Source organism: Rhinolophus hipposideros (assembly GCF_964194185.1).
Source record: "Rhinolophus hipposideros genome assembly, chromosome: X".
NCBI lineage: Eukaryota > Metazoa > Chordata > Mammalia > Chiroptera > Rhinolophidae > Rhinolophus > Rhinolophus hipposideros.
The window spans coordinates 60,902,525-60,922,170 of NC_138046.1; the positions used below are offsets into that span (position 1 = coordinate 60,902,525).

A 19,646-nucleotide genomic window follows, 5' to 3' on the forward strand; every position below is an offset into this window, starting at 1 on the left:
AAATTAGGCAAAAATAGATGAAATGATCTGTTTTTAAAAATTCCTACCTCTGGAAATCAGAATGGTATCATGCCCTATTACTTATGGTGGGTAGTATCATCTTTATATATATATAAGAATGACAGAAAACACTGTCAGACCAAATAAATTTCAAGCAGAAAATATGAAATATCACACTGCTTTCACGTTATAAAATAAGTGAATCTGAAAAAGACTATGGCTGATTAGAAGTCATCTCAGGAAAGAGTAAACAATTCTAAATTTTTAAGGAATGTTCAATTCTAAAGGAATCCCTTAGCTGAATTATGCCTTAGTCTGAAATATTCAAAAAGGGCTAGACCTCTGTGTCCCCAAATCCTGTTTCAAATCGAAGAAATTAATTTCCCATGATTTTATCTTTATATGTGTTCAGTTTATGCCCTGAAATGGATTAAGAAACTGTATAATACCAAGTGAGAATATTAATAAAATGAATGTCTATAAACGATAATACAAGAGCTTGAGAATCATATTCCGATCTGTCATGTAGATATATATCTTAACATTTAATAATACAATAAATGAGTGAACTACTCAAACTGTCAGCATTGAGAAAACAAAAGCATGTGAAAAGAGCATAAAAATGCCAATAATGAACGAGAATGTGATCTCATTGGTACTGCAAGAGTGAACAGTAAGTAAAAGCTAGCAGAACAGTGATAGCATCTTTATTATGGCTGCAAATGGAACAAAAAGGTACCTGGTCACACCACCGTCTTTTCGAAGAAAAATACAAATATACAAATAGCATGACATGTGACAGAGCAGTCACTCCTGTTGCCTTCTATTAAAAACAGTTGCACGCTAGGAAACAACACGTTTCTCACACGTTGCTGGGAGCATGTTATCAGTCCATTCTTACCACATGAAGCCAGATACAGTCAACTCTCAGGAAACCAAGCAAATGGAGGGAATACAGATAATTCGCAAGAGTTACATTTGCCATTTTAATGCATCACATTAGTTTGTTTTGGCTCCTGTAAAATTAATTTAAATTAAAACTATAATTCTTAAGCCCCTATCAACAGATGACAAAGAGAATGAAGAAAGGGTGTTGGGGAGGCAAGGAGAAGTCAGACTAGTGTTAATATTTGGCCATGGATAAAACAAAGGCAGACCACACAAATATGGAGAACTTAGGCAAGGGTTGCTAGTAACTTCAATATATTTTCACTCTTTCTAGATTGGTTTTATATTGGGAGATAGGTTTTTTCCATGCACTGTAAACAATGACTTAGTGGGCAAACTGATTCATTCAGTTCTGTCTCTATATGAGTATATTTTTACTGAGCCCAAGTAATAGAAATACATTAATACTCTACATAAGTCAGATATGACTGCGTCGGGAACAATAGGTACTTCAAAGGGAAAGATCATACAGCCACAGATTTTTTTTTTATTATTTTTTTAGCTCTAGCATCATTTGTTATGAGGAATCATGGAAAATACTATTTGTCCCCTTACGCCTACTTTACAGAGTCCCCCATCGTCTGTGTTTCATGGGGAAGGTAAAATTTGATTGGAGATTTCTGATAATAGAGCTTTAACAGACACAGTCACACTACAGAGATACAACAGTGGTCAAAAGCACAGGTTGTGGATTCAGGCACGTCCTAAAGCACCCCATCTCCAGGTCCTTCCTCATACAGTAAGCACAGCCAACTGGTAAAGCACACATGTTGTGAAATCATACCGCTTGGGCGTGATTTCCAGGTCCACTTTGCTCATCTGCAAAATGGCTACAATAAAAGTACTGATGGCAAAGGATAGTTGAAAAAATTAAATGAAATAATCCAGGTTAAAACACTTAAAGTGCCTGGCGTATAGTATAAGTACACAACAAATATTAACACTTGCAATTGTTAAAATTGTCACTTTGCTATGAGTCTGTGATATGTATTTACCTTCATTCTCACAAAACTTCTGCTGAGGATTTTTCTAATTTACTGATCATTATTCTATTTTATAGGTGTTTCAATAGAGACAATAAGAAATTAAATGGTTTCCTTAATTTAATGGCTAGTCAAACAACAAATCAGGACATAGACATTTACTTCAGCACACTGAAATTCTATTTATTTAAGTGGACCAACCGTAAGTTTTAAAACTATTGACTAAATCAAGCAAAGGCCACTATTGAAAAAAATCTAGCTTTCATCTTTGACAATTTTATCAAAACCTGTGGTAGGATCTATCTATCTATTATCTATCTATCTATCTAATCTATCTATCTATCTAATCTATCTAATCTATCTATCTATCTATCTATCTATCTATCTATCTATCTCCATCCCTAAATGAAGTGAATTACTAAATTATAGGAACTTAAATGCGCAAATTAACTACAACAAACCACTACAGCCAGACTGAACTATGGGGTTTCTGGTATTTAATCAGTTATAAGAAGGATTTTCAAAAGACAGATTCATATATATCACTGGATGAATTATTAATACAAACACATGTCCTACTATGTGCCTAAATTCTGGGTTAGCACCCCCACTTTATTTGACTTGCCTTGGTGCTATGAAATTACCATGTTTCCCCGAAAATAAGACCTAGCCGGACCATCAGCAATAATATTAATTTTTGCTCCAAAAGACAGCCTTAGAGCTGATAGTCCGGCTAAGTCTTATTTTCGGGGAAACACGGTAAGCGCACATAACACAGCTGTAATTCATTTGCGTGTTTAGTGAACACACTTACACTTGCCAGAAGCTGTGGCCCATGCTGGGAAACAATAGTAAACAAAATGGAAATATTTCTTCCTGCCTACAAGAAGTCCAGTGTCTGACCGGGGACACAAATGCGTTCTGATGGAAGTGTCATCTAAACACAGGCCAAATGAAGAATTAGTGAAGGCATATTCAGAGAGAAGTTGCAAAGTCTTGTAAGTGTCTCTGTTCCAGGAACAAAAGAGTTCAGTCTAAGGACAGTTTAGCGGGAAGTGAAGAGGCAAATGACCTTGAAATACATGAGGAAGAGTTCAGACGTCCCACTGAAGACAATGGGCAGTCACTGAAATGCTCCAAGCACGGGAGTACCATGGTAACCTATACTTGCAAAAGACAATTATGAGTAAGTTGTGGGAAACTGATCAAAAGGAAAAAGGACTAAAGTTAGAGAGCCCACTCAGGATTCTGGCGAAATCATCAAGGAGAGTGATATCATAGCACTTGCGATTACTAAGAAATCAAGTGCAGATGTATTCCTAGAAATGTGTGTTAAAATGGAACTGATATTTTTAAGTGATAATTTTGAATTTTTTCAGTCATCTCCCATACAGTATCTGGAAGGCATCTAATAACAAATCAGCTCACTCAACTGACACACCTACCAGACAAGATGTTAAACATTGTTGTAAAATAATGATATACTGATACAGACAGATAAGATCTGTGGTTGCCAGAGGTGGGGGGGTGGGGATGGGGTGATTGGGTAAAGATGGTCAAAAGGTACAAACTTCTAGCTACAAGATAAATAACTACTGGTGACAAAATGTACAGCAAGATGACTATAGTTAACGATACTGTTTTATATAACTGAAAGTGGATAAAAAAGTAAATCACAAAAGTTCCCATTACAAGGAAAAAATAATGTAACTGTATGAAGTACTGCATGTTAACTAAACTTAGTGCGGTAATCCTTTTGCAATATATACATAAACCAAACCATTATGTTGTGCACCCTAAACTTACATATTATACATTAATTATATCATGATAAAACTGGAAAAAATAATAAAAACAAAAATCAGAAAATGATACAAACAGAACTAATAATAATAATAATAATAATAATACCAAAAGGCATAGTTTAAGGAAAACTAAGTAATAACCATTTATTACTGAATAACCTATTATAAAGAATGAATTACGGTGAAGCTATTATTGAACTCAGTATTGAGGTTCCTCAAAAAATTAAAAACAGAACTACCTTATGATCCAGCAATTACACTCCTGGGTATTTATCCAAAGAAATCCAAAGCACTAATTTGAAAAAAAATATATGCACCCCTATGTTTACTGCAGCACTATTCACGATAGCCAAGATATAAAACAACCGAAATGCCCATCAAAAGATGATTAGATAAAGAAACTGTGGTACCTTTATACAATGGAGTATTACAATGCCATAAAAAAGAATAAATGTTACCACTTGCAACAACATTGATGGACCTAGAGGATATTGTACTAAGTGAAATAAGTCAGACTGAGAAAGACAAATACCATGTGGTCTCATTTATACGTGGACTCTAAAAAACAGAATAAACAAACAAACAAAACAGAAATAAACTCATGGATACAGAGAACAAACTGATGGTTGCCAGATGGGAGGGAGGTTGGGGGGATGGGTAAGAAAGGTGAAAGGATTAGGAAGTACAAATTGGTAGTCAAAAATGGTCATGGGGTATGAAATACAGTATGGGGAATATAGTCAATAATATTTTTAAAAGTATGTATGGTGTCAGATGGGTACTAGACTTATGGGGGGAATCACTTCATGAATTATATAAATATCTAACCCACTGCGCTATATACTTGAAACTAACATAAAATAATAACGAATGTCAACTAAAATTAAATATGTACACACACACACACACACACACACACACACACACACACACACACAGAGAGTCACGGAATGTAAAGTACAGCACAGGGAATAAAGTTAATGGTATCGTAACAGTGATGTAACGTCAGATGGGCAGCAGACTCGTCAGGTTTATCACTTTGTGGGGGGTGTAAATGTCTAATCATTATGCTTCGTATACTTGAAACTAATAAGAAATAAAAATAGGTCAAAAGAAAAAGAAGTAAATTTATGAATGAACAACAAACTTCTCTATATTAAATATATTTCTTAAACAAATTAGAGAAGCCTCTTGTTCTTCTTATATCATACAAGAGATAGTCTGGAACAGGTTTAACTGCTGTAAATATACAGTTGGAACAAAACACACCCCATTGTAGTTTTATGTATCTGTGTTAAAAATGTCCACTGGATTTCAATGTAAATAATTTCTACTTGTCAAAACAAAACTAGTTTAGCTCGAACAAATAACTGTCAATGTGAATGAATATCTGTGTGTATTGTAAATGCTAGCAACTGAACACCTGTTACTGTGTCTAATCGATACAAGGCTTATCAGCAACAATTCCTGAAACAGGAAGAGATGCTCTCAGTAATTCACAGATAAAAAGTGTCATACTGAAATAACACAAGGTGTGCATAATGTTATGAAGCGAACGGCAAAGGAGCCCCATGAGAAACTGACGTCATTAGTTTACGTATCCCATATATATCCTTATCAAATGCTTAACGACAGGAAGACTACATTCCTTCATTCGTTATTAGAAGAGACAGACCTCCCCAAGTCATAGCAATGTTTTACAATTGATAGACTGCAGAAAATGGTAAAAAGAAACCTTAGTTATATAAAAAATAACCTCATTCCCTTCCATGAATGTGTAACTTCCTAGCTGTAGTTTAAGCCATAAAGAATTTTCTTCAGTGCCAGGATAATAGGATTACACATTTCACAAGATAATACATGTAAAACTATAGCATTAAAAAAGGGATCGGTTAACTATGTAACAAAACACATAAATTACTAAGGGCATAAAAGCCCTTAAAAGTCACCGTTACAACACACAGGGAAGTGATTAAGAACAAAACTGGGTTCAAATCTCAGCGTTGCTACGTATTATTAGCTATATCAATAAGACACATTGCATAATCAATCTCCCATAGCCTCAGTTTCTTCACGTATAAAACGATAATAAGCGTATCTAGGGTTTGTGTCAGGACTAAAAGAGATATGGATTTAAAATGCTTATTGCAGCACTTGGAACAGAGTAAATGCTTAATAAATGTGCTGCTATTCCTATTATTGTTATAATTATGGTTGCTACTATTGTTATTAGTAGTGAGCAGTAAAACCACCACCACACCATCACCAACATGTAAAGATAAAGCCATTTGAAGCCCACTCATGTAGGAGGCTGAAGATACCCTGTCTCAACTTCTCCCTACAATTAGTCACTCTTACAATTACATAACGGCACGTGTCTCTGATTCACAAATTTCTGTTTCCTCTTCTACAGAAAGAAGTGATCTTTCAGTGCTAAAACAAGACAACTGGAAATAAATGTGTGGGTCGGTGTAAGTAAAAACACGTAAAATGTTCCCAATTTTAAAAGCTTTGGTAAGGTGACAGGCAAAGACAATCAGATAGTTTACATACAGAAATCCAAAGAATTTAGATATAATAAAAACGACGAGATTATATACAGGTAAGTATGGTTTTCAGTTGGTTGTCTGAAAGAATTAAGCCTTCTTGGTTTGTTCTCTCTGTATTAAAACTTACACTGCAGAGCATGCATATTGTGTCATTAAGATGGCAAATCATGTGTTAGGACACCAGGTCTCTCAGGACACTTTAGCACCATCTCACAGGGGATGTGTACTCTGAGAGTGACACCTCATTATTTCCAAGTCAATTCCAAGAATTTCTATATTATGAAGACAGAGACGGATTAGATTTCACCACTCTTTTGTTTTTTCATTGCTTTACTAAATACAGAAGGTTGTATTAAGCAGGCAAACCAGAGTGGGTATCTTCAAAAGCAGCCAACTGATTCTAAGACTAAAAAACACAATTTAAATATCATCCCACAGGAAAAGTGCTTTTACATAAAAACATCTTCAAACTTAGTTCCACCATGATTTTGAAACTGTGCCCAATATTTCATGCATTGCAAAATGACATTTATATGCATTTGCAATATTTATAACACCTCAATTTTCAGTTATTATTAAAGCTAAATTGTACTACAGAAATATATTATTGAAGAAACTAAATTGTATTAACCTCTCATGTTTATTTCTCATATTTCCTCCAAGCAACATTAAAACCCAGAATTGCTTACAACCTCCACACACACTCTTTGTTCTTCCCGAAGCCTCTAGAGAACCCTAGAAATTCTAATTAGAATTAGCAGTTATAACCCACATATTTTATTATTATTTTAAGTTTAGTTAATATTAGCCATCATTACTTTAATTCTTGTATAATATCACTATTATCTATAATAACTACCGAGTTTTCAGGAAAATGCCACCATTATTACAGCCTTGATGTTTATGTTGCCAAATATCATCAAATCAAATAAGAAATAAAACGAATACACACATACAAATTCTACCAGTTTCATATAGGATGTATATTCAAATGTACTAATGAGGCCTTTTCCAGTTGCCTCTTATACAGACGTATAATTGTTTTTCCATTAATCTAGAGAGCATTTTGAGATATACTCTCAAAATGAGATATACTCTCAAAATAGCACATTACGGCTCGTAAGAAGAACCTAAGTATTGTAAGCATGGGAACACAGAGGTTCAGAATTCCTTCTGGTCACAATACCATCATATCTTGCCTAGCCTACTGGTACTTATTCACAATCAATGCTCCAGCACCTATTTGTGAATCCCCATCACCTGTCTGTCTGCCAAATGCCTGCTCAATGGTTAATCATGAAATTATTGCACCCCTAATGCATAAAGAACAAAACCCCATTTCCTCACTGGGAAGTTCACCTTACCACCTTCACCCCAAGTCCCAACCCAACAGGCTATGCTTTCAACACAGTGTGCACTTGACCGCCCTACCCCCATACTTTGCTAATGGTGGTGTTCTTTGCCTAGAAGGCCCTCTTTCTTTCTTCCCCTGTTAGAATCGACTTAAAATATTTACCGGAAAAGTTGAGAACCATATGACTTCACTCATGTGTGGGATAGAAAACTGAAAGCAACAAAGGAACCAGACAGACCGACAAATAAACAAAAAAATCATAGACACAGACAACAGTTTAGTGGTTACCAGAGGGTAAGGGGGAGAGGGGTGGTAGATGAGGGTAAGGGGGTCAAATATATGGTGATGGAAGGAGAACTCACTCTGGGTGGTGAACACATAATGTGACATATAGATCATGTATTACAGAACTATACACTGGAAACCTCTGTAATTTTACTAACCACTGTCACCCCAATAAATTAAAAATACAGAGGGTGCCCAAAAAATGTACACACATTTTAAGAAAGGAAAAAACTGTATTAATATATACGGATAAGAAAAGAGGAATACAAGTCACGTTTGACTTCTGCAATTACAAGAGGTGCTCAAAATGGTTACCATCAGCGTCCAGACGCTTCTGATTATAGCAAACCACTGCCTGAGCAATGCTGAACAAAGCGTTAACATCTCTTAAAATGTGTATGTACTTTTTTGGCACCCCCGGTATATATATTTCTAGGCCCAGCTCAAATTAGACCACCTCTGGGACCTCCATTTGGCCTACTCCAAATTAACTATTTCCATTTTGTGCTGCTATGGCTTTAAAAAAAACATCTGTGTTAACCTTGAATAAACTCGATTAAGTGTAGTACACCTCTTCCTCTCTCCCTCAACTAGATGATGCGTTCCCTGGTACCTACAAGAACAAGACCTTAATCATTTTTCTCCCTCCGATTTAGTATAGTACCTTGCACACAGTGGGAGCTCTACAAATAGAAATTAAATGAATTGAGAGATCCATTCTCTTCCCAAAATAGAAATAATTTGGTTTACAATAGAAAATTGAAAATAAACTTCTCTGCAACCATAAGTAATGAAAATAGAAAGTATAATGGTACTTTCCCAAATGCAATATTTACACATTTAAATATTACAGGTATCAGTACTAGAGTATTTTAAAACTTCTTTCTATCTAGCAATCAGAAGCAACTTTAAACTCCTAAGTTAAACATTTTCTTAAAACACAGACTAGCAATGCTTTATAATGCATTTCAGGAACACAGAGCCATGAGCTCTCTAAACCCCTTGCAGTAGGAAGAAATGCAGAGAGGTCTTAGAACACTGCGTCTGAGTGTTTTGGAAATAGGTCTTAGAAACAATGAGAGCACCACTCCTTCCAGAATGTAGCTGAGTGACTGGCCAACAACAGCAGAATGGGGAAGAAAGGGACACCCCAGAGCTAGAAACAACAGGGCAGCATGTTGGGAAGGGGGAGGTTCCCTGGGGGTGGAACTGGGGGTTTGCAGAGCCTGCTGATTTCTTACTGATCCTGCCACCTACTGACCAAATTGTGAAATAAGAAACTGTGAGTGACAAGGAACTTCAGATATTTCAGTAAGATCAATCAATAGGTATTAAATGATATGAAAATAAATTGCGGTTTTGTAGCATCAGAATTTGTTTTGGCTACATTATGCATGTCTGGACTATGCTATGATGCTTAATTGTTCCTTTAAATGTCCTTTCAGAAATAAATCTTAATAAAAGTAATGGTACTGAAAGGTGTTCCTGACCTGATCTGTACTCATTAATTAGGAAAGAAGTCGCAGTAGTATTGCATAGAATATTCACAGAATCAGACTTACAAGGCATGGAAGAAATGCAGTATTCTTGGGAGCAAGGACATGAGAGCCTTTATATGATTTTTGTTTTGTTTCACTTTGGCTTCATTAGGTTTTAGCAGCCACAGTAAGAAGTGCTTCTATTGTAACTGATTGGCTCTACCAAGTGCTGCTCAGAAGAGCAGGAAATTGTCTTGCTGAATTAACAGTTGTACTGAGTGTTAATAACCAAAACAAAACACATGTGTGCGCACACACAACATCATGTTAAATGGAAGGGAAAGGGGAATTAATATTTATTGAGTTCCTGCTGTGCTAAGCACTGTACCGGGTGCTTTAAATATATAACCTTATTTAATTCTCACAATACTACTAGGTAAACGTCAGTCTACTCATTTTATGGATGAGAAAATTCGGTCTCAGAGGTTACAAGTACCACAGCTGGAATGCAGATATGCGTGACTCCATTTCCTCTGGTTTTTCCCATTGTGCCACACTACCTTTACAAACTCTCTAATGAGTTTTATAGTTCATTTTCTTCGTTTATAAAATAAAAAGTCCCTTCTACAGTCCAGACTAAGGTTAAATTTTATGAAATCCATGATTCTTGTGGGACTCAATACAAATACATCAATAAGTAAAAGAGCAACTGCTCGATACAAATGAACTGAACAGAAAAGTTCACAGAGAAAAAGAAATTAAAATTGCCTACGAATAGAAGAAATGCGGCTCAACTTTACTCCTAATTTAAGAAGCAAAAATTGAAACATGGATGATTACCACATTCACCTCTGAGATGGGCAAAGGTTGTGGGAAGCAGATACGCATAAATATTTTAGGTGGTACAATAAATGGATACAGACTCTCTGACAGGCAATTTGGTTATTATCTATCAAAATTATAAATATAACAGCATTTTATCCAGGGATTGCACTTCTGGAATTTATCCTACAGATAGATCCTATGTGCATAAAGGTACGTTCACCGAAGCGTTGGTAGAAACAGCTGGTTAGAACCAATCTAAGTAACCATAACTGGGGACTCATTAAATAAATTAAAATAGGCCCAGATCATAGAATGTTATGCAGCATGTGGAAGAACCCAGTAGATGAACATACGCTACTATGGAATATCCAAGGATGTCTAGCAGGCAATGTGAGAAATTAGTTAGAGTGGTTTTCTCTGAGGAAAAAGCTCTAAGTCTGGGATTGAAGAGATATGTTTGACATGCCTTTATTTTTCACTATGTTAATACCTTAATATATGCACGTTTTACTTTTTCAATTTAAAAAAGTGATTATAATAAATAGAAATCTCTGGAGTCACTGAAGAACCCTTTAAATGTGAGGTCTACAATAGCAAAAGAGAAAGAAAAAAAAAGACCTAATGACAGAAAATTTTTAAAATGTCAAAATTCTTCAGAGTACTAATGCCCCCAGATTTCTATGTGCATGTGAACTTCAATCTATAAGAAACAACAAATACAGCACAAGGACCTCCAGTGTGCGAAATATGATAGAAGGACTGAAAAGGAATAATCTCTCTCTCTCTCTCTCTCTCTCTCTCTCTCTCTCTCTCTCTCTCTCTGAATCTGCCAAAATTCACATTTTCACATACTAGGGCATATTGTGACAAATGAATGAAATGAATTATAAAGGTCCTAATTCCAAGGGCATGAGCCTATAGAATGCATCAATTTCTTAGTTGTAAAGACTCATCCAGACTGACAAAATCCTATGCTTTCCTAAATTTTCAACTCTGAAATAATTGTAAAATAGTAATGTTAATACAAAATATCAAAAATTCACAACCCATAATGTTTAATTATGAGCTTGAGACATTAGCTACATAACACCAAAATTATGTGTGAAATTCACAAGAGTTTAAGGATCTAATCATAAACAAGGTACTCTATTATCAAATCAGTAAAATACACTTCTTAGTTACCAGATTTTGAATCTACTCCAGAATATCTGCTTAGGGGAAAAAACTATAAAATCTCCTAGGAAAGCCAAATTGATAAGTAGTACAAACATAAGAGGAAAAACTATTTAAGCACTATGGCACCCATCTCATTCCCATATCATGAAAACTCTGAGCCATTAGTATTGTGTTGCATTATTTTCTTTTACATGGTGAAGCAACAAATTCATCTCCTCTGCTTCTTAATGATAACTTTAAAATAGAGGGGTATAACTCACATATTAAATAATAAAAATAAAACCATATTTTCAGATGAATAACAATATTTAGGCAAAATTAAATTAAAAGGAAAAAGAGCTATCCTTCCTTAGTACTGGGTAAATACAGTTAATATGTTAATCTAGTTATGTTTGACTCTGTCCAGTGTACAAAGATGACATATATACATCACTAGAAATGTTAGCAGCGCACAGACTTCCATATATCAGAATAAAGAATTGACATTTTAAAAAATAAAATGTACCTTTTTTCTGGGTAGCAAAATTCAGTGCCAGTTTTGCAAAGAGATCTGCATTTTCAAACTTGTCCTCCTTCACTTTTAACCAGAAACAGTTCTCAGATAATTCTTTGGGTTCAATCTGAAACAAAAATAACAAAGGTAAGTTTCTAAGATATTACTGCATATTTAATTTTTCAAAGAAGTCACTTCAACCGAAGTTGAATGACAGTTCCTTTATTTATCTATTATATCAATTTTAGGATCAAAGTAATACTTTTAAGTAAATAATCATTGAGAAAGTCACAGAATTTTATCAGTATATAGAAAAGGTACATGATAGCAATAGGCCATATTGCAATTTAAAACAAAAAAAAAAACTTCAACTGAAAAAATGTTTTCTATGGAAGGAATCTTAAAAATAATTTAGTAAATCCCTCCCCAATTTGTATGATTTCAACTTATTCCTGAATTCTTAAAAATGGGTAAACTGAGATTCAGAAATGTAAGTTCCCCATGTTCACTCACTGGATTAAAGGGAGTAGCCAAAATAATTGTTGACACATGCCTCCTACCACGTGCCCTGCACTGTTTTAAGTGATTTGATATATTAACTCATCTAATCTAATCCTTTGAGGCAGGACATATTACTATCTCCATGTTAAAGATGAGGAAACTGAGCCCCAGAAAGTTTAAGTGGCTGCCCAAGCTAGAAAATAGTGAAGATGAGATTTTAAACCCAGGCAGAGTAAGTCCAGAGAACTGTCCTTTTAGCCACTACACTAAAACCCAAGATTAGAACTGTGTGCTTTCCAGTAGTAAGTCATGATGCTTTGTGACACGTAAGTACCATTACTCTGTATGCTAAATTGTTAAATTAACATATCATTACATTTACACACACTGGACCTACAGAAATTTTGGATCCTACAGTTAGGTGGATTGTAGGAAATTTAAAAAAAAAAGAAACACAAAGTCCCTTCTAAAACCATTTACACTTCATTTACTTTTATGACCAAAGCATAAGTAGATGCTTAACTTTAAAACTGATGTAACCAATATTCTGGTCAAACCAATGTACTGTGTAGATACTGTCAGGTATCACTGTACGTATGTTCTTAGATGAGTCATTTCCCCAAATGGTGGTCTGGATAACTGTATTTTCATTAGAAAATTAGTTCCTAATGAATGGAAACTGTCTCAATCTTAATAATAAGCTTTTACAATAATAATAAGCTTTTACAAGACATATTATTTGATAACATTAAAGCAAAATAACATTCAAAAGAAAAAACTTTCATACATCATATCAAAAAACGATTAGGTTACGTCACTACTGAACACTGTCACTTATCCAACACTATCTGAAAGTTTAAAACTGAAAAAAAAAAACCTTTCTCTAAGAACAAAAATAACTACGATAAAAAGGCTCAATAAAAAAACTGTATTCACGAATGTTCTAGCACGTAAAGTTAACAATGGTAAAAGAATCAAAATCAGTTTTTATTTGGTGATATATTTCATATATTATTCTCTAACACTACTTTCACTTTGATTTTCCTTTTCCTTTGTACATTAATTTTAATTTATCCGTGGAGTTTCCAATTCTCTAGGCCCTAGACTGAAAGATGAACATAAGACGGTGACCTCACAAAAGAAAGCAGAGTCAGGAGTCATGTTCTCATAATACTTATACGTAGCAATACATTTATTTACACAGTAATGATCAACTGTGTCTAGACAAAGCCACAGCACTCTAGTCGTACTATTACCTTTGACCAATTGATTCTCTTCATGGACACCTCAGGTTTATATATTTTTTTCTGCTTCATTCCATAAGGCAAAACAACAGGTGCTCCTGGGGGAGGAGGAACTCCTCCAAGGGGGGGTGGTGGAGGAGGTCCGCCAAACAAAGGTGGTGGTGCTGGTGGTGGTGGTATACCACCGCTCATTCCAGGTAACGGAGGGGGAGGTGGGGGAGGAGGTGCTCCTCCAGGTAGAGGTGGCGGTGGTGGGGGTGGTGGTAGGGATGGCCCAGCACCTGGCAATGGAGGAATTCCTGACGCACCTGAGAGTCCAGGTCCCTGAAAGAGACATAACCCAATGTTTAAATGCTTAGACCACAATACAGCAGGAAAGAAAACTTAGCAGGAGACATTTGTGCTTTGTTTAAGATTCGATGAACTTATTTAACTTAGCAACCTCGGAAGGCTTAACAGTTCATAAAAAAGACTCACACAGATATTGGATAAGCATTCAAAATGCTGGACACTGACTACTTCTGCTAACACGCTAATGCTAGAAAAGTCGGCATCCTCAAAGATTTTGTGAAACTCTCCACCAAAGTAATGAAAAATTACCTTTCATTGTAAATATATGAAAAGAAGAAGTATATAAGAATTGGACCTGTTAAACTAGTTGGTTTAAACATGAGATAATTAACACATAAAAGGTCATAAATTTGATTCCACTGGGGCCAATTAGCTTTACACAAAGACACTGTCTCAGAGAACCAGTAACTTACCTGTCTTCTAATACCAAGAATTAATACTAAGCAACACCATTTGCACATTAATGTTTATGTTTTTACATCTACTATTTCTTTTCATTGTTATTATAGCCCTATAATGTAGGTGGCACACTTTGATCTCACTATTCCCTCACTGCTTATAGAAAAGGCAACTGGAACTACAAAAAAGGTTAAATGGCTATACAAAGGTAACACAATCTGGAATGTGATTGATATTTGAATATGGTTCTTCCCATACCCAATGCAGTCCTCTTTCCACTATAACAGACTGCCTCCTCACGCATGGGTGTCATGTGCCATGAGGGGAATGAATTCACACAGATTGGATTATGAGGCAAGTGTAACTTATTTCTACTAGCAGAAAGTAACTTCAAACTCATTCTCTAACATGACACGACAGATGAAGGAGAACACCGTATTCCATATTGTCTACTTTTTTGATGATTGATCTGTAGCTCTTTCTTTGAACCACCACTGATCACAATGGTTCACTTTCCAAACTAAATGAATAAAGTGAAGTTGTTTATTATACACATTCCGAGGAAACTCCTACCAATAAACAGACATCTTCTGTAATCAAAATATGACATTAGATTAACTGAATGAAAAGTTTAAAACCAATGAAATTTTTGATATAGTGTTATTTTTATTTGGAGAGCATGTTTTATCTTCGTAATATGAATTTCCCACTAGGACTACTTAATTGTGCTAACTAAACTTAGAAATATTTTTACAAAATAAGTAAGCTGAAGCATATTTTTTGGAATAATCAATTTAAAGGATTATCTATTAACAAGATTAAAAATTAACAATCATAGAATCACGAAAATGTTTCTCGTATTATACAATATGCATTGTCCATATATTTTATTTACATATGAATGCTTATGTCTGTACCTACATGTATACAACTAAAGTGTTCATACACTTAACAAAAAACAAGCCTCTGGTAGAATGCAATCCTCTCCTGAGATTAGGAAGAATTAAAGATAGGATTAAAATATGCAACATTTTTTACATTTATTTTTAATGAGCAAATTGTAGAAAACAATCTGATTTTTACAATGTTGATTGTGATCAAAGAAATTCTGGGGAAAACGTAAATAATTTTTCTGAAAAGTTTGGGATATTATATTGGTGCAAAAGTAATTGTGCTTTAAACCACAATTATTTTTAACCTTTTAAACCACAACTATTTTTGCACCATCCTGATAGTAATTTACGCTACAAGTTTTTTGTACGAATGGATCTATTGAATAATTTAAAAGGTAAAATGTGTATCCCATTTTCATATTAATAGACAGCAAAATTAAAGTAATACATGTTTGTAAACATCAAATTTTGCCTCTATTAGATCATATTTATGATATGGAACGTGTACAACCACAAAAATGCTACTACTTTAAAATAGGATTTTACTCAAGTTAAATACATATTTTATGAATTTAATAAAGAATCTCAAATGTTTATATTAAAAGCCAGCAGGATTTAAAAATCAAATCATACCAGCCCTTTTCATCTCATCCCTGAACAATTAGGAATGGAACAATTAAATTAGGCTACAATCAAGTATTGAGAATTGAATACGGCAATGAATAATTTAATACTAGACACCATTTGGGTGCACTAGAAAGCACTGTGTGACTCTGAACTTTTACAGGTTAGTTAATTTAATAATAAATAAGCAACAACTCACTAAGTAGTGGGTAAGGCCCTGTGCAAGGTACCATCAGTCTCTGAAGAAAAAAAATAAGTAAAGACACTGTCCTCAAGGTGTTCACGTTCGAGTGGAAGAAACGAAAGCAGGCACACAAACAAAATATGGTATCAGTGGTCTACACAAGTGATACAGAAGTTCATAGAACAATGTGATATACAGATGATGGATTACAGAAATGCAGACTTGAAACCTATGCAATTTTACTAACCCTTGTCACCCCAATAAATTTAATTTAAAACAAAAGTTCACAGAAACTCCTTACTTTCCAAAGATTACGTTACTGAGCTCATCATTAACGGATATGTTTTACAGGCACAGATGAGCAAGGGAGGGCATTTCTGACAAGAGAATAACGTAAGTCCGCATTTCTCAACTAAGTTCCATGAAAACACTATTTCCCAGGGGATATTAACAGGTGGTCTGAGATAAAGAGTTCTGTGGTTCAATGACTTTGGGAAAGCTGCATGAAAAAAGAGTTAAGACAGGTTTCTCCAGTGTAGGACATCTCAGACCCTTTAATATGCTAATGAATATTGTGAATTTCCAAGAGGAGAATTTCAAGTGTACCAAATTTATTGGACTATGGAATGCTTTCCTCATGAAAACCCCATTAGCATCTCTGTAACTAATGTCTGGGCAATGCTGGCAGAAGGAAGTGTGGAGACAGTAAATCCTAAATGTGAAGGGAGGAAACATGACTTCACCGCAACACAGGCTGTAGTTAGGAGAGCAGTCAGAAGACTCGGCTGCAAAGGGGAGATAAGGGAGCCCATGACAGAAGGCCTTCAAATTCCTGGTAAGGAGATTTTTATTTAATCCTGAATGCAATAGGCAACCATCGAACATATTAAAGCCCAGAGTGACAGTCATCAGGGCAGTGTTTTAGGAAGATTAATTTGCCACTGACAATAAGGATGTGTCTGAGGAGGCAGAGAATACAGGCAGGGAGAGAAGGCAGGAAACAATTACAATATTCCGGGCACGGTGTAATGCCGGTGATCTTGGGTGATTCAAAGTTTTTATGCGAGGGAGAAGGAACTGACATAAAACAGTGGCAAAGCTTAATTTGCCAGGTGGTAGGGCAGAGAAAAAAGGCAAAGAAACTCCAGCTTCCCGATCAAAAAAAGAAAAAAAACATAGTAATAACATTGAAACAAATAAGAATGGAGACCAGGATGGTTTGACGAAATAAAGGTGACCACAAATAATGGGTTAGATGTCAACATTCGGCAGAGCCTTCCCATGAAGGAAGCTGATCAAGAGCTGGAAATATAAGACAAACTCAGGAGACTTGAGACCTACTAAAAGGTGATATTCGAATTCATAATACTAAATGGGATATTAGCACAAGGACACATAGAGGGAAACGAGCAGAGGACAGAAAATTGGGGAATGTCATCCCTTTGGGGGGGGGTCAAAAAAACATAAAGAGAAACTGAGTTCTCAGGGACATAAAAAGGGAAGTCATACGATACCAAAAGAGAAAGATTTCGTAAAAGGAAATTATCAAATATTACAGGTGAGTGGCACAGGCTAAGGGTAGGAAAAGGGCACCACATTGGGTAATTTGGAGTTCTCTGGTGACTTTGAAGTCATCCTCAGCAGACTGATGGAAACAGACCTAATCGATCAACCAACACCTGAGCATGTTAAGAAGTTATCTTACATTTCTTACTATTCTTTTAAAACACAAAATGTGCTGAGAGTACTTAATCAGTTCTCAAGTTTACACACCATAATGAAGATTTTAAGTGGATATGGGAGCTTTTCATCATAGAGGATGTAAGTGTACATGTAAAGCTTACAGGTTTTGAAATTATGGTAGTAAAGGTTTAAAGACATTTCAAAACGTTTGGGGGATAATTAAAATTAAGAAACATTTTCACGTTATTTTTGAAAGAAAGTACTACGCATCTAATTTTTTAAATCATCACGAAAATTTCATCTCAGAAACAGTTTCGTGTAATATATTCTGAAGGGAACCAAAGTTTTGCCATCCTGAAGCCGCCTTTTGGGGTTATTGATTTTAAGCTGTTTACGAAGACACAAGACTCAGAAAGAACCTTTGACACCACTCCCTTTACTGTGCAAGAGATTCAGACAGACAAACCTGCTTCAGGAAGGAAATCTTAGAATATTCACTTTAGCCCATTGTGAATTAAGTATGGTAAATGGGAAGGCTTCAGGCAGGGGCCTGTTGGCCACACACCTGCTATGTCCTTGTCTCTGAGTGGCCCAGCAAGAATATTCCTGGCCTGTGTGTGCGCCCAGCCCTTCCTCAACTACCTGTAAATCTCCCATTCTCACTTCTGAAATCTCAGACCCGTTCCCCCCACCCGTTTCTCCTTTGTCCAAAATGTCACATATACCCAATGTCACCTCACTGTCTCTGGAATTTTCATGCTTATGTGAATTCCCGAAGCGCATTTATTAAATTTTGATTTTCTCCTGTTAATCTGTCTCTGTTAATTTGATTATCAGTCCAACTAGAAAAACTTAGAAGATGGAGAGAAAGTATTCATTTTTTCTTACCCCCCCACAATTCCAGTAAGAATATTCAGGGCAATTTACACAACTGGTATTTTGATCCAAACATTAAAATGATTTATTGCCCTGGAAAATCAAATCTGTAGTCATTTCAATGAAAATGTGAAACTGCCAAAAGTCTGCTTCCGGTCACATTTTTTTCCTTCCATCTAACAAGATAATTTTCCACCACTGAACTCACTGTGACATGACACAAAGTCCATATCTTGTTTCATTACCTGGGTTCGAAGTTGCTGGATTTCTGTTTCAAGCTCTTTGATTTTTTCTTCTCTTTTCTGAAGCTCAGCTTGAGCTTCCTGTCGAGCTGTGAATTCTTCATCGAACTGCAACGATCACCATCATAAATGTACATTTAATGATATAGCTTTGAGAAAGCTTTAAACAACATTACGTATTAAATAAGTAGAGTGCTTCTTGCTTCACTGAATTCCCAGGTCATTCAAAAAAATCAGAGCTCTTGATTATTTTCATGACAATTAAGCACCCATGTGGGTGTAGGGTATTGCTTATGGTGGTAGTAAAGGAGAAACATGCCCCCCACCCAAGGTAAACAAACCGCTTTTCACTTCTGGGGGGAAAAAATAGTTTCAAAAGGGTGAACTAAGAAGTCTCTCTTAATATGCAATGGATATTTTTTTTGTTGTTATTGAGAGTTAGGTTTTAGAATTATTCATGTTTTAAAATGTTTCATCCCATACTTTTATTCAATTAGAAAATGAAACCTAAAAATTAGCCATCAACATTGTTGACTATATTCCCCATACTGTATTTCATATACTTGTAACTATGTTGTTACTACCAATTTGTGCTTTCTAATCCCCTCACCTTCTCCCCTATCCCCACCCCTGCCCATCTAGCAACCATTAGTTATTTCTCTGTATCTCTGAGTCTAGTTCTGTTTTTTCGCTCATTATTCTGTTCTTTACATTCCACATATGAGATCATACGGTATTTGTCTTTCTCAGTCT

General features: G+C 35.4%; 1 protein-coding gene across 3 annotated transcripts in view; it reads right to left on the reverse strand.

Moving 5' to 3' along the window:
• Nucleotides 1-19,646, reverse strand: part of DIAPH2 (diaphanous related formin 2) — an 842,313-nt gene that overhangs the window by 573,559 nt on the left and 249,108 nt on the right. For all 3 annotated transcript variants that reach the window (XM_081043893.1, XM_081043892.1, XM_081043894.1), the window contains exons 16-18: nucleotides 18,897-19,001; nucleotides 13,654-13,965; nucleotides 11,909-12,023 (exon numbers count right to left, since the gene is read on the reverse strand). In XM_081043893.1, coding sequence (XP_080900019.1) covers nucleotides 11,909-12,023; nucleotides 13,654-13,965; nucleotides 18,897-19,001 — 532 coding nt within the window. The remainder of the gene's footprint in view (nucleotides 1-11,908; nucleotides 12,024-13,653; nucleotides 13,966-18,896; nucleotides 19,002-19,646) is intronic.